The 10,522-nt window shown below is 55.4% G+C and overlaps 2 protein-coding genes across 5 annotated transcripts in view; one reads left to right on the top strand and one right to left on the bottom strand.

Annotated features, from left to right (window-relative positions):
• NMRK2 (nicotinamide riboside kinase 2) overlaps nt 1-4,298 on the top strand; it is a 7,773-nt gene extending 3,475 nt beyond the window's left edge. The window contains exons 3-8 of the mRNA XM_027908556.1: nt 357-405; nt 676-847; nt 2,408-2,479; nt 3,195-3,301; nt 3,720-3,805; nt 3,902-4,298. Coding sequence (XP_027764357.1) covers nt 357-405; nt 676-847; nt 2,408-2,479; nt 3,195-3,301; nt 3,720-3,805 — 486 coding nt within the window. The 3' untranslated portion in view covers nt 3,902-4,298. The remainder of the gene's footprint in view (nt 1-356; nt 406-675; nt 848-2,407; nt 2,480-3,194; nt 3,302-3,719; nt 3,806-3,901) is intronic.
• Nucleotides 4,299-7,429: 3,131 nt separating this feature from the next.
• The window catches only part of DAPK3 (death associated protein kinase 3), a 6,955-nt gene continuing 3,862 nt past the window's right edge, over nt 7,430-10,522 (bottom strand). For 2 of the 4 annotated variants that reach the window (XM_027908561.1, XM_027908560.1), the window contains 7 exons: nt 10,165-10,389; nt 9,802-9,931; nt 9,593-9,641; nt 9,420-9,446; nt 9,168-9,320; nt 8,668-8,713; nt 7,430-8,476 (listed from right to left, as the gene is read on the bottom strand). In XM_027908561.1, the coding sequence (XP_027764362.1) occupies nt 7,937-8,476; nt 8,668-8,713; nt 9,168-9,320; nt 9,420-9,446; nt 9,593-9,641; nt 9,802-9,931; nt 10,165-10,389 (1,170 nt within the window). In that variant the 3' untranslated portion in view covers nt 7,430-7,936. Of the gene's footprint in view, nt 8,477-8,667; nt 8,714-9,167; nt 9,321-9,419; nt 9,447-9,592; nt 9,642-9,801; nt 9,932-10,164; nt 10,450-10,522 lie in introns of all 4 variants that reach the window. The other 2 variants (XM_027908562.1, XM_027908563.1) reach the window with 2 other exon arrangements.

The raw sequence follows: 10,522 nt of genomic DNA on the forward strand, positions 1-10,522 counted from the left end.
CTATTCCTGCAAAATGCGAATTTTAGCACTTACTAAACGCTAGATTTGCAGTTTAAACTCTTTGACGCCGATTTTTTTAATTTTTTTTTTTTTTTTTTTACTAACACGGTATCAGGGGATTAAGCTCAAAGCCTTTACCCAAAGTGGTTTGGCCGAGCCCAGGCAGCTTTTCCGAGCCTGGCGGGGTTGGTGAGAGACGGGAATGGAAAGGCTGGCGTTGCCCGCAGGGGGTCTGTGACTGTCGGTGAACACTTGCTTGTTGTGTGTGTTTGCAGTAGTGCCCAGGTGGTGATCGGCTCGTAGGGAACTGATCACGCTGAGGTTGCAGCAATGTTTTATTGCTCACTATATTTCAGCCACAAGATCAAATAGAAGTCGGGGAAGACGGCTTTAAACAATGGGATGGTAAGAGCAGTGTTCGCTATAGGATGCAGTAATGTATATTTTTTTACCTAAGTATTCCTTTTTTGTTGTTATTTTTTTTAATTATTAAAAAAAAAAAAGCCTTAACAGTAAATTTCTGTTAATTCCTACGAGTTCATCCTATCTAATTTTTTTTTTTTATTTATTTTTGTTGCTGTTTTTCACTCTTTCCGTGCGGTTTCATGGTGGTTTGATCGTGTCCCCTTTTTCCCTCCCCACCCACCCCCCTATCCCCCCTTTCTCCCAATCCAGTGTTGGATTCCCTGGATATGGAGGCCATGGTGAGCACGGTGCGGGCCTGGATTGAGAACCCCGTGAAGTTTGCCCGTTCCCACGGGGTGAATGTCACACCTGGCTCTAAAGAGCCAACTTCCCAAGATATCCATATATTGGTCATTGAAGGCTTCCTGCTTTATAATTACAAGTAAGGTTTGGGGAACTCTCCATGGTTTGCCAGGGAAGGTCCCTCCTGCCACAGCTAAAAACTCCTTTTTTTTGTTGGTTTTTTTTTTACTAATTCCCTGCTTTGTTCTGAGTTCTCACCCTGAAGGTTTTTTGCTGGAAACTGTAAAAAAAATCAGCCCCTAAATGATGAAAAAAGTGAAGGGAATAATGTGAGTTTAATGGGGGTTTAGACCAGGATTTGAGGTGGCAGAGGGGCACAGGGATCCCCCTCACCCCCACCTGAAAACTCACTGATGAGAACAAGCAGATAAACCATTCACTGCTTGGAACCTCCCCTGGAATTTAGGAACAGTTCTCTCCCTTGTTTAACCCTGACTAAACTGAGCTTAAGAATTAAATAACTTCAAGGCCAGGTTGGACAGGGCTTGGAGCAACCTGGGATAGCTGGAGGTGTCCCTGCCCTGGGCACAGGGTGGGATGAGGTGGCTTTAAGGTCCCTTCCAACCCAACCCACTCCAGGATTCCAACACTGGAGCAAAGATCAGCCTATTTTTGCCTTTTTTATCCAGGGCAGGGAAATTCTTGGCAGGGAGAAGGGGAGACAGAACGAGCAGGGAAGAGAGAGAAACATTCCAATAGCTAAATATATAAACTTCAGCCAATCACCCCCAGCAAACGTGACAAGAGAAACATTCTTGGCTCCAAAGTGGAGTTTTGTTGACAAAATCCTTTCAGGAGAAGGAGCTGTTGGTGACATTTGGCAAAGCTGGAGCTGTTACAGGCTGGACCAGCCCAGACAGCACCATCTCAGCTTCCCAAACTGGAGGCAGCCTGGGATTAATCCTGCCAGGAATGGCCAACTGGAGATGGTGCTGGCAAAGTGCCTCCTGCTCCTGGCCTGTCTCCTGAAGGTTACAAACACCCCTGAAACGCTCAGGCCTGTTCCCACAGCCCTTTCCTTTGCCCAGAGGGAATATTCCACCACCAAACCTGGAGCTTCATGGAATCACTGAGGTTGGAAAACACCTCCCAGCCCATCGAGTCCAAGCTGTGACCCACCCCCCCAGCCCAGAGCACTGAGGGCCATATCCAATTGTTCCTTGGACACCTCCAGGGCTGGGGACTCCAAACCTCCCACTAGCCCAGGTTGCTCCAAGCCCTGTCCAACCTGGCCTTGGACACTTCCATGAGTGTGAAGATGAGCCAAGGCGTTGCCTTGTGCCAAATTTTGCTGCATATTCTCACAGCCCCAGGGTTTGATTTGATTTGATTTGATTGGGGAATCACAGCTTTGGGTTCCTGCTGAGTTTGGAAGGATCTGGAATGAGCCAGGTGTCTGTTCCTCCACAGGATCCTTCGTGATCCTCCTCAGGATTCATGGCAGGTATTTGGGTGGGAAAAGCCCCTCCCTTGCCATTCTGACCTTCCGAAAACCCCTTTATAACAACCCACAAACCCACTGCCCGTGAGGAAAGAACTCCCACAGACACGAATACCAGAGAGGCAGAGAGATTTGGGGGTGATTTAACACTTTCCCCTGGCATTAAAAATCACATTGTTTCTCTCTGCCCTCCCTCAGGCCGCTGATTGACCTGTTTGACATCCGGTACTACCTGGCAGTGCCGTACGACGAGTGCAAGAGGAGGAGAAGGTGAGAAGGTTCTTTGGTGTCAACCTAATCCTTCTCTCTGTTAAAGGACAGATCCCTGAACTTGCTATTAATCATGGAATCATGGGATGGTTTGGTTGGAAGATTGCCTGATTCCACCTCCCTGCCCTGGGCAGAGACACCTTCCACTATCCCAACTAAGCCCTGTCCAACCTGGCCTTGGACACTTCCAGGGATGGGGAGCCCACAATGGATGGGATGTATTGGTGTTTAGAGTGGGAAAGTTGGAATAAAAGTGGAGAAGGAGACTTTCGGGTGCTAAACTCAGAGTCCCAGAATCCTTGAGGCCGGAAGTGACCTCTGAGATCAAGTCCAACCATCACCGTGTTCATCACTCACCCTTGTCCCCAAGGGCCACATCCACGTGTTTTTGGACACTTCCAGGGATGGTGCCTCCACCACTGCCCTGGGCAGCCTGTGTCAATGCTTCACCACCCTTGCCATGATTTTTTCCCCCCCCTAATCTCCAATTTAACCCCCCTCCTGGTTCAACGTGAGGCTGTCCCTTGTTCCCTGGGAGCAGATCCTGAGGGCTCCCCCTTCCTGTCAGGGCTTTGTGGAGAGCCAGAAGGTCCCCCCTGAGCCTCCTTTGCTCCAATCCCTGAGGAACTGGCCCGTGACAATCAGCTTTTCCATGACCACCACGGAGCAGCTGTTGGCTCACCGGGACATTCCTTTTCCCTGTTGTCATTCCCAGCACACGGAATTACACCGTTCCCGACCCCCCCGGCCTCTTTGATGGACACGTCTGGCCCATGTACTTAAAACACAGGAAGGAGATGGAGGATTGTGGTGTGGATGTTGGTAAGTTCCACCCAAACACAAATCCTTCGGCCCTGGAGTAGGGAATTTAAGGAATTGGGTGATTTAATCTAAGAAAACCTCAGCTGGAATGATGCAAGGGGCTATTTTTTACTCCCAATCCTGGCCTGGTTTGTCTGGATAAATACAGGCAGTTTTATAGCTGGGAACTCATTCCCTTTGCTTCATACTCTAAGGACTTATAGGGGATAAAAACAAAGGAAAAATAAAAAAGAAGGGATTCTTTATACTGGAATAAGGATTTTGTTCTGGTCTTGGGATGGTTCTGGTTTTTTTTCCAATAAAAAACAAACTTGTCATTTGGGTCAATAAAATCCGAAATATTTTAAAACTAATCTCCCAAAATCTTTTCCTGATGGAAACCTCCAGCCTGACTCCAGGTTTTGTTTTTTTTCCCCAGTTTATTTAGACGGCCTGAAGTCGAGGGAAGAACTCTACAACCAAGTCTTTGAAGATATTCACAACAAGCTTTTAAATTGCTCATAGGTAAATAAAATACCTCCTGGGAGGGCTGGAACGGGGAGGGGATCGTGCTGGAAACACCTTGGATAATACTCACCCTTTTCCCTTCTTGCTTTCCAGGGTCTGGGAAGACCTGGAAGACCCTTGTACAGCCCGATGTAAATAATACTTGGAAGTGGGAAGGAGGGTTTATTTGTGTCAACTCTTCTCCCACTGCCCTTTGGCAAGTCCCTTCTGTATATAGTTGAAAACTGAGGATAACTTATTCCCAACCCCATGGACAGGATGGCCTTGGTGGGGTTTTGTTTTGGGGTTGGTTGTTTTTTTTTTTTTTTTTTATTAATTATTTTATATTCCAAAGAGAAGCTGGAAAAGCATTTTTATAGCAGAACGAGTAGAGCTGCGCTGGGAAAACAACAGATCTCCTGTTTCTGTGCTTGTGCAGACAGAAAGGCTTCAGGCAACGGCTTGTTTGTAACATCACCTCTCAAATTCAGTAAAAATCCACTTGAATCTCCTTCTGAGGTCCTGATTTAACTGGTCCTCAAATCCCCGGGGATGTGACTTCCAGCCTGGGGTCCCATGGGAGGGCAGGGGATGTGTTCAAACCATGGACACTCGTGGCCAGGGCCTGGCTGGGCCCATTCCAGGCAGGAGCATTCCCGAGCCTTAGGGGACAACTCCAGGGCCAGCCCTGGCTGTCCTTGGCTCACTCTCCCAGCCCACACCACTGCAATTAGCTGAGCAGGTTCATGAACACTGGGGTGAGATGGAGCACCCCAAAATCTGCCACTTCCCTGGGAATGCAGTGGCTAAAACCATGGGAATGGTGTCCCTGGGCACGTGCAGTGCCCTGCCAATACAAAGCCTGCCCTTGGGATGAGCTCCACAGGCACTGGAATAACTTGGCTGGCAGGTCCCTTCCTGAGATTTTGGGGCCTGAATTAGGAGCAGTGCTCTGGAAAAGCAGCTGCCCCAGAGTAGGGAGGAATCACCCCAAAACCCACCCTGCTCCAGGGGGTGTTTTAAGCAGCCGCAGGGGAGCCACACCCACCGCCTCGTCCTTGTCTTACTCCCGATTATTTTATATCTGGAGCGGGGACTCCGTGCTCCGAAGGAGATGTGGATCCCTCTGGAATCCCCCCGGATTCCCCAGGCTATTCCCAGCCCTGAGCGTGCCTGGGGAGCCCCACAGCACTCTGATTACACCATTCCAGGGCTGAGGAACACCCCGGCCAAGGGACACCCTGCTGCGCCCTGTCACCCACGTTCCTGCATCCATGGAGCGTTTCCCACGGATTAGCTGCAGCTCAGCTCCCTGGCAGGAAAAGAGATCCCAGTGGGATGCAGCTTGTGGTTTCCTTGGGGGGTTTCCTGCATGTTCACAGGTCGGTTGGAGCCCTGCAGGACTGTTTTGGGATTTTGGGAAGACTTATAAGGGAAAAAAGCCTCACTCCCGCCTCCCAGGCGGGCTCTGGGAAGCGGGAATTAAAGCCTAAAAAAGGCATTTTGGTATTGTCTGTCCACAGAGAGTGAAACACCCCAGGGTGGTGTCAGCTCTGGCTGCAAAGAAGGGAATGGGGGCGGAACATCCTGGGATGTCACAGCACGGGAAGGTCACAGCAGCAGCACATCCCATCAGTTCCGAGCACGACACCACTTCCTGAGGGGTTTAGTATTTGCAGAGTCATGAAATCATGGAATTGTTGAGCTTGAGAAGCCCCTTAAAACCATCCAATCTGAGAGTTCCCCCAGCGCTGCCAAGGCCACCACTAATCCATGTCCCCAGGGGCCACACCCCACACGGCTTTTAAATCCCTCCAGGGATGGCAACTCCACCACCTCCCTGGGCATCCTTTTCCAGGGCCTGATCACCCTTTCCAGGGAGAAATTTTCCCTCATATCCAACCTAAACCTCCCCTGGCACAGCTGGAGGCCGTTCCCCCTCCTCCTGTCCCTGTTCCCTGGGAGCAGAGCCCGACCCCCCCCCGGCTCCCCCCTCCTGTCAGGGAGTTGCAGAGCCAGAGGGTCCCCCCTGATCCCCCTTTTCTCCAGGCTGAGCCCCCCCAGCTCCCTCAGCCTCCTCCCATCCCACTGCAACTCCCAGCTTCCCAGTCCCAGCAGTATTTCACCTCCTGGACACTTTCCCCCCAGCAAATCCCTCTTTTCCCCCCTCTCTGCAGCTGTGGCAGCAGCAGAACACCCCAAATCCTGCTTTTAAAACTTACTTTGGGGTTTTTTTGTGCATCCACCTGGCTGAGACCCCCAGGGCAGGGCAGGGCAGGGCAGGGCAGGGCAGGGCAGGGCACCTCCTGGTCAGGGTGAGCGACCGGTGACTTCCAAGAGTTTTTTGGGAGCGTGAAATTAAACCCCTCGGCACGAGGAGAATCCGGGAAGCTTTTGCACTATGTGAACTTTTGGAGGGTCGGGAACAGCCGGTGCTGCAGGATTTCCATACATCCTCTCCCGCTGGTGACGGTGAGATCCCTGCCAGCGGATCGAATGGCCACGGCTCCGGCTGAATCCGCACCCTGAAGTTTTCCCCAGAGTTCTGGGATGCAGCATCCAAAGGGGGGGGGCGGGATTCCAAACTCCCACCCCAGCCAGGCTCTGGTGCCGCCCACCACGGTCAGATCGCTGCTCTGGCACAGGGAATGTGTGACTGGGGATGTGACACAGCCCTGGGACAGCCCTGGGACACTGCGAGCCAAAGTGCCTTGGCACGGAAAAACAGGGCGGATTAAATTCCCAGCGGCTCCATGTGGCCCATGGGTTGGGATGAAACCTACACCTGTGGGGACGTCAGCAGGGACAGGGACACGGGACACGGCCCCTCCAGACCCCCAGGGAGCGACAGATAAATCCTAAACAGAGCAAACCCCCCGGGCCCAGAGCTGAAGCCACCACAGCCCCCCCAGCCCAGCGGGGCCAGCCAGGGGGACTCCTGTCAGCCATCCAGACTCCTGCCAGCCATCCACTGGGATCTGGCTGGTGATTCCCCCCGATCAAATTCAGCAGGATCTTGGCTCCGGGGCCACGGGCAGCTGGAAAGCTCCTGGTGATCCCAAAGGAAAGCCCCTCCCAGAGAAAAGCCCCTCCCGGGCTCCTACACCACAGAAACCACAGGACCCTCCCCACACCCAGGGGCCTTCCCCGAGCCCCCGATCCCACAGACCTTCTCCAACTCCATAAAACATCCCTCAACCTTCCCTGACCCCCCCAGACCTGCACTGGGGTCCCAGGCAAGAGGAGACTCACCCCTAGAGCCCCCTCCACGCCCATAGTGAGCTCACCTGGCCCTGCTGGGGCTGATAAGGCAAAAAAACCCACCTTTTCCCTTCCCAATTTAGGAAATCCCTCTGGGATGGGAGCGCAGCTGAGGGGTTGTCACCCCACAGCACGGCCCTGCCCCTCTCCCATGGCAGGAGCCAAGGCAGCCACCCCGTTACACAGACACCTTTATTCTGGTCACAGAGTGAGGGCTGGGCTGGGGGGCATGTGGGGCAGCACCCCGGGGGGCACAGGGCTCACCCAGGGGGGCCACGCAGGGATCAGCCCTTGGTCCCGGCCCATGTGGGGCTTCTGCTGGAGCGCAGAGGGGGGTCTGCCCACCAAACCCACCCCCCCAGGGCGCTGGGGCAGCTCGGGGACCCGGGCGGGACAAGCAGTGTCCCCAGGCGTGGAGGGAGTGATGAGAAGTGTCCCTAAGTGTGGTGTGAGTGATGAGAAGTGTCCCCAAGCACGGTGGGAGTGACAAGAAGTGTCCCTAAGCACAGTGGCAGCGATGAGAAGTGTCCCCAGGCATGGAGGGAGTGATGGGGTAGAAGTGTCTCCAGGCATGGTGGGAGTGATGAGAAGTGTCCCCAAGCATGGTGAGAATGACAAGAAGTGTCCCCAAGCGTGGTGAGAATGACAAGAAGTGTCCCCAAGCGTGGTGGGAGTGACGAGAAGTGTCCCTAAGCGTGGTGGGAGTGACGAGGAGCACGGGGCCACGAGCCAAGCAGGAGCCACAGGCAGGAAGCCAAACCCCAGGAGAGCACAGCCCCAAGCCCCCTGAGGTGGGGGCTCCAGGGAGGCACAACCCACCCCCCCCTACACCACCAGAGCCGGGGAACACTGACCGGAGGGGGTCAGGAAGGGCCGGAGCCGCCCGGTTTAGCGGATGCTGCCATCGCCCTCGCCGCTCTGCTTCTCCTGCTCGATGGACCACACCAGCTCCTCCACAAACTTCATCTCCGAGGCCACCTGCTTGGCCAGGGCCTCGTAGCGGTTCTCCAGCTTGCGGTAGCGCCGCTTGAGGCCGTTGGCCGCCTGCACCACGCTCTTGGTCTCCTCCTGCGCCTGCTTCTTCAGCGCCTCCGTCTTCTGCAGCTCCTGCCGGATCTGCCGCAGGTCCTGGCCGATGCTCTCGTTCTCCTCCTTGTACCACGACTCCTTCTCCTCGTAGATGGAGCGCAGCGCCTCGATGTCCTCCTGGAAGGACTTCTTGTTCCTCTCCAGCTCCCGCAGGGTCTCCTCGGCCGCCGCCACCTCCTCCATGACCTTGGAGAAGCGCTCGAAGTTGATGTAGGTGTTGTTGGGGGGCATGCTGGAGTGGGACTTGATGGTGTACTCCTTGAGGCGCGTGGTCTTCAGCCGGCGCCGCTCAGGCTTCTTGCAGCTGTCCTCGTTCCGGACGTTCCTCCTCTTGATCACCTGTGGGAGGGACAGCTGTAGTGTGGGACACCCAGGAAGAGCTGGGTGGCCCCAGCACCCACCCACGGACCCCTGGCAGCGGCACCAAAGTGGCCCCCACGGGAGGTTGGGGAGCACAGAGCTGCTGTCGGCACCCACCCCTCCTTGAGGGGGTGTGACACCCCAAAAGTGCCAATTCTTTAACTTCTCACCTTAATCCAAGAGTGCTCCAGGCTCTGGGCGATGGTCATTCGCTTCCTGCAAGCACAGCAAGGCTGTGGTCAGGGGCAGAGGCTTTGCTGCCTTTCCCTGGTAAAGCCCTGGAAGTGCAGCTCGGATCCTGTGATCACCTTTAGGGTCTGGCTGAGCTCAGACAAACTCACTGCACTCAGGGCCTCCCAGGCAGGGGTCACATCCAGCCCCCAACCCCTCAAACACAGGCAGAAGAACCTTCAGACCAACATTCAACCACATGGCTCCACTGCTCCCACCACCCCAGAGCCCTGGGGGCTCAACTCAGCCTTTCACCCCTCCCAGAGCTGCTGCACCCTGGGGGGGGATCCTGGAATTCACCCCACGCCTCACGCAGGGGAGAGATTTTGGATTCAGAGCTGAACCCAGGAGTGTGGGAGCTGCCTGTTTGCAGCGGGGTGGGCAGGAGGGACCGTCCCCTCTCCCAGAGGAACCCCCAGCTCCGCTCCCCACCCCTCACTTGGGGTCCTTGACGAGCAGGCGGCGGATGAAGTCCTTGGCCAGCTCGCTGGTGTTGCTGAAATACTCCTCATCGAAGTCATAGTTGACAGCGGAGATGTTGGTCAGGGTCTCCTGCTTTGTCTCCCCCAGGAAGGGGGAGGCTCCGCTCAGCCTGTGGAGACAGAGGGTTGGGACACCCCACAAAGGCTCCAGCCCGAGGTGGGGGGCTCACCCCACAGCCCCAACCCCCCCAGACCTCCCTTATACTCACAGGATGTACGTGATGACCCCGATGCTCCTGGAAAAGAGCGAGGAAGAGGAGGCTGAAGCCCCTCAGAGCATTGTCAGGCCCCTCTCCCCACACTTTTGGCACAGGGGGAGATCCACTGGCACAAGGGAGTGTGCTGGAGCCAGGGGAATGGGCTCAGGAGGGGGGTCACTCACCACATGTCGGCCTCCAGCCCCAGGGGCTCATAATTCACAATTTCCGGGGCTTTAGGAGGAAAAAGAGGAGAAAACAGGCTTATTGTGGGGGAAGGAAGCCTGTCCCCATGGAGGCACCCCAGCAGTGGCACTGGGCATCCCTCTGGGATCAATCCAAAGCTCGCAGCACCCTGAGGAGCCCCCCAGGAATGCTGCCAGCCGGGTCTCACCTACAAACTCCGGGGTCCCGAAGATATTCTTGAATTCATTCCCAGCCTCGATCTTGTGGGCGATGCCGAAGTCGATGAGTTTGATGCGAGGGTTTGGCACGTTCTTGTCCAGCAGCATGATGTTCTCTGGCTGGGGGGGAGAGGAGCTGGGTCTGTCCCCACACACCCAACCCTGGGGGCTGCCCTGGGCTCCTCCTTCCAAGAAGTGAGGACATGTGCCTCAAACTGGGAGAGATCCCAGAGCACCGACTCCCAGATCTCACCTGGGAGCTCATCCCTGCTCTCTGGGGAATCTGCAACTCCCAGACTTCACCTGCAGGCTCATTCCTGCTCCCCAGGGCACCTGCCCCTCCCAGCCCTCACCTTGAGGTCGAAGTGGGCGATGTGCTTGGAGTGCAGGTAGTGCACCCCGTCCAGGATCTGCTTGAGGAACTGGGTGGCCTCCTCCTCCGTCAGGGACTCCTTCTCGGCCAGGAAGTCGAAGAGCTCCCCGCCCGACACCAGCTCGAGGATGAGCACCACGTCGGTCTTGTTCTCGAAGATGTCGTGCAGGGTGATGATGTTGGGGTGCTGGATCTCCCGCAGGATGTCCACCTCCCTCTCGATCTCCTCCCGGCTCACGCCCCGGCGGCTGGACGAGAGCCGGCGCTTCTTGATGAACTTGGCCGCGTATTCCAGGCCCGTCTTCCTCTCCCGGCACTTCCGGACGATGGCGAACTGG

The sequence above is a fragment of the Empidonax traillii genome, unplaced genomic scaffold, assembly GCF_003031625.1.
Source record: "Empidonax traillii isolate 1590-97213 ecotype Southwest subspecies unplaced genomic scaffold, ASM303162v1 scaffold1748:size104815, whole genome shotgun sequence".
In the NCBI taxonomy this organism is placed as follows: Eukaryota; Metazoa; Chordata; class Aves; order Passeriformes; family Tyrannidae; genus Empidonax; species Empidonax traillii.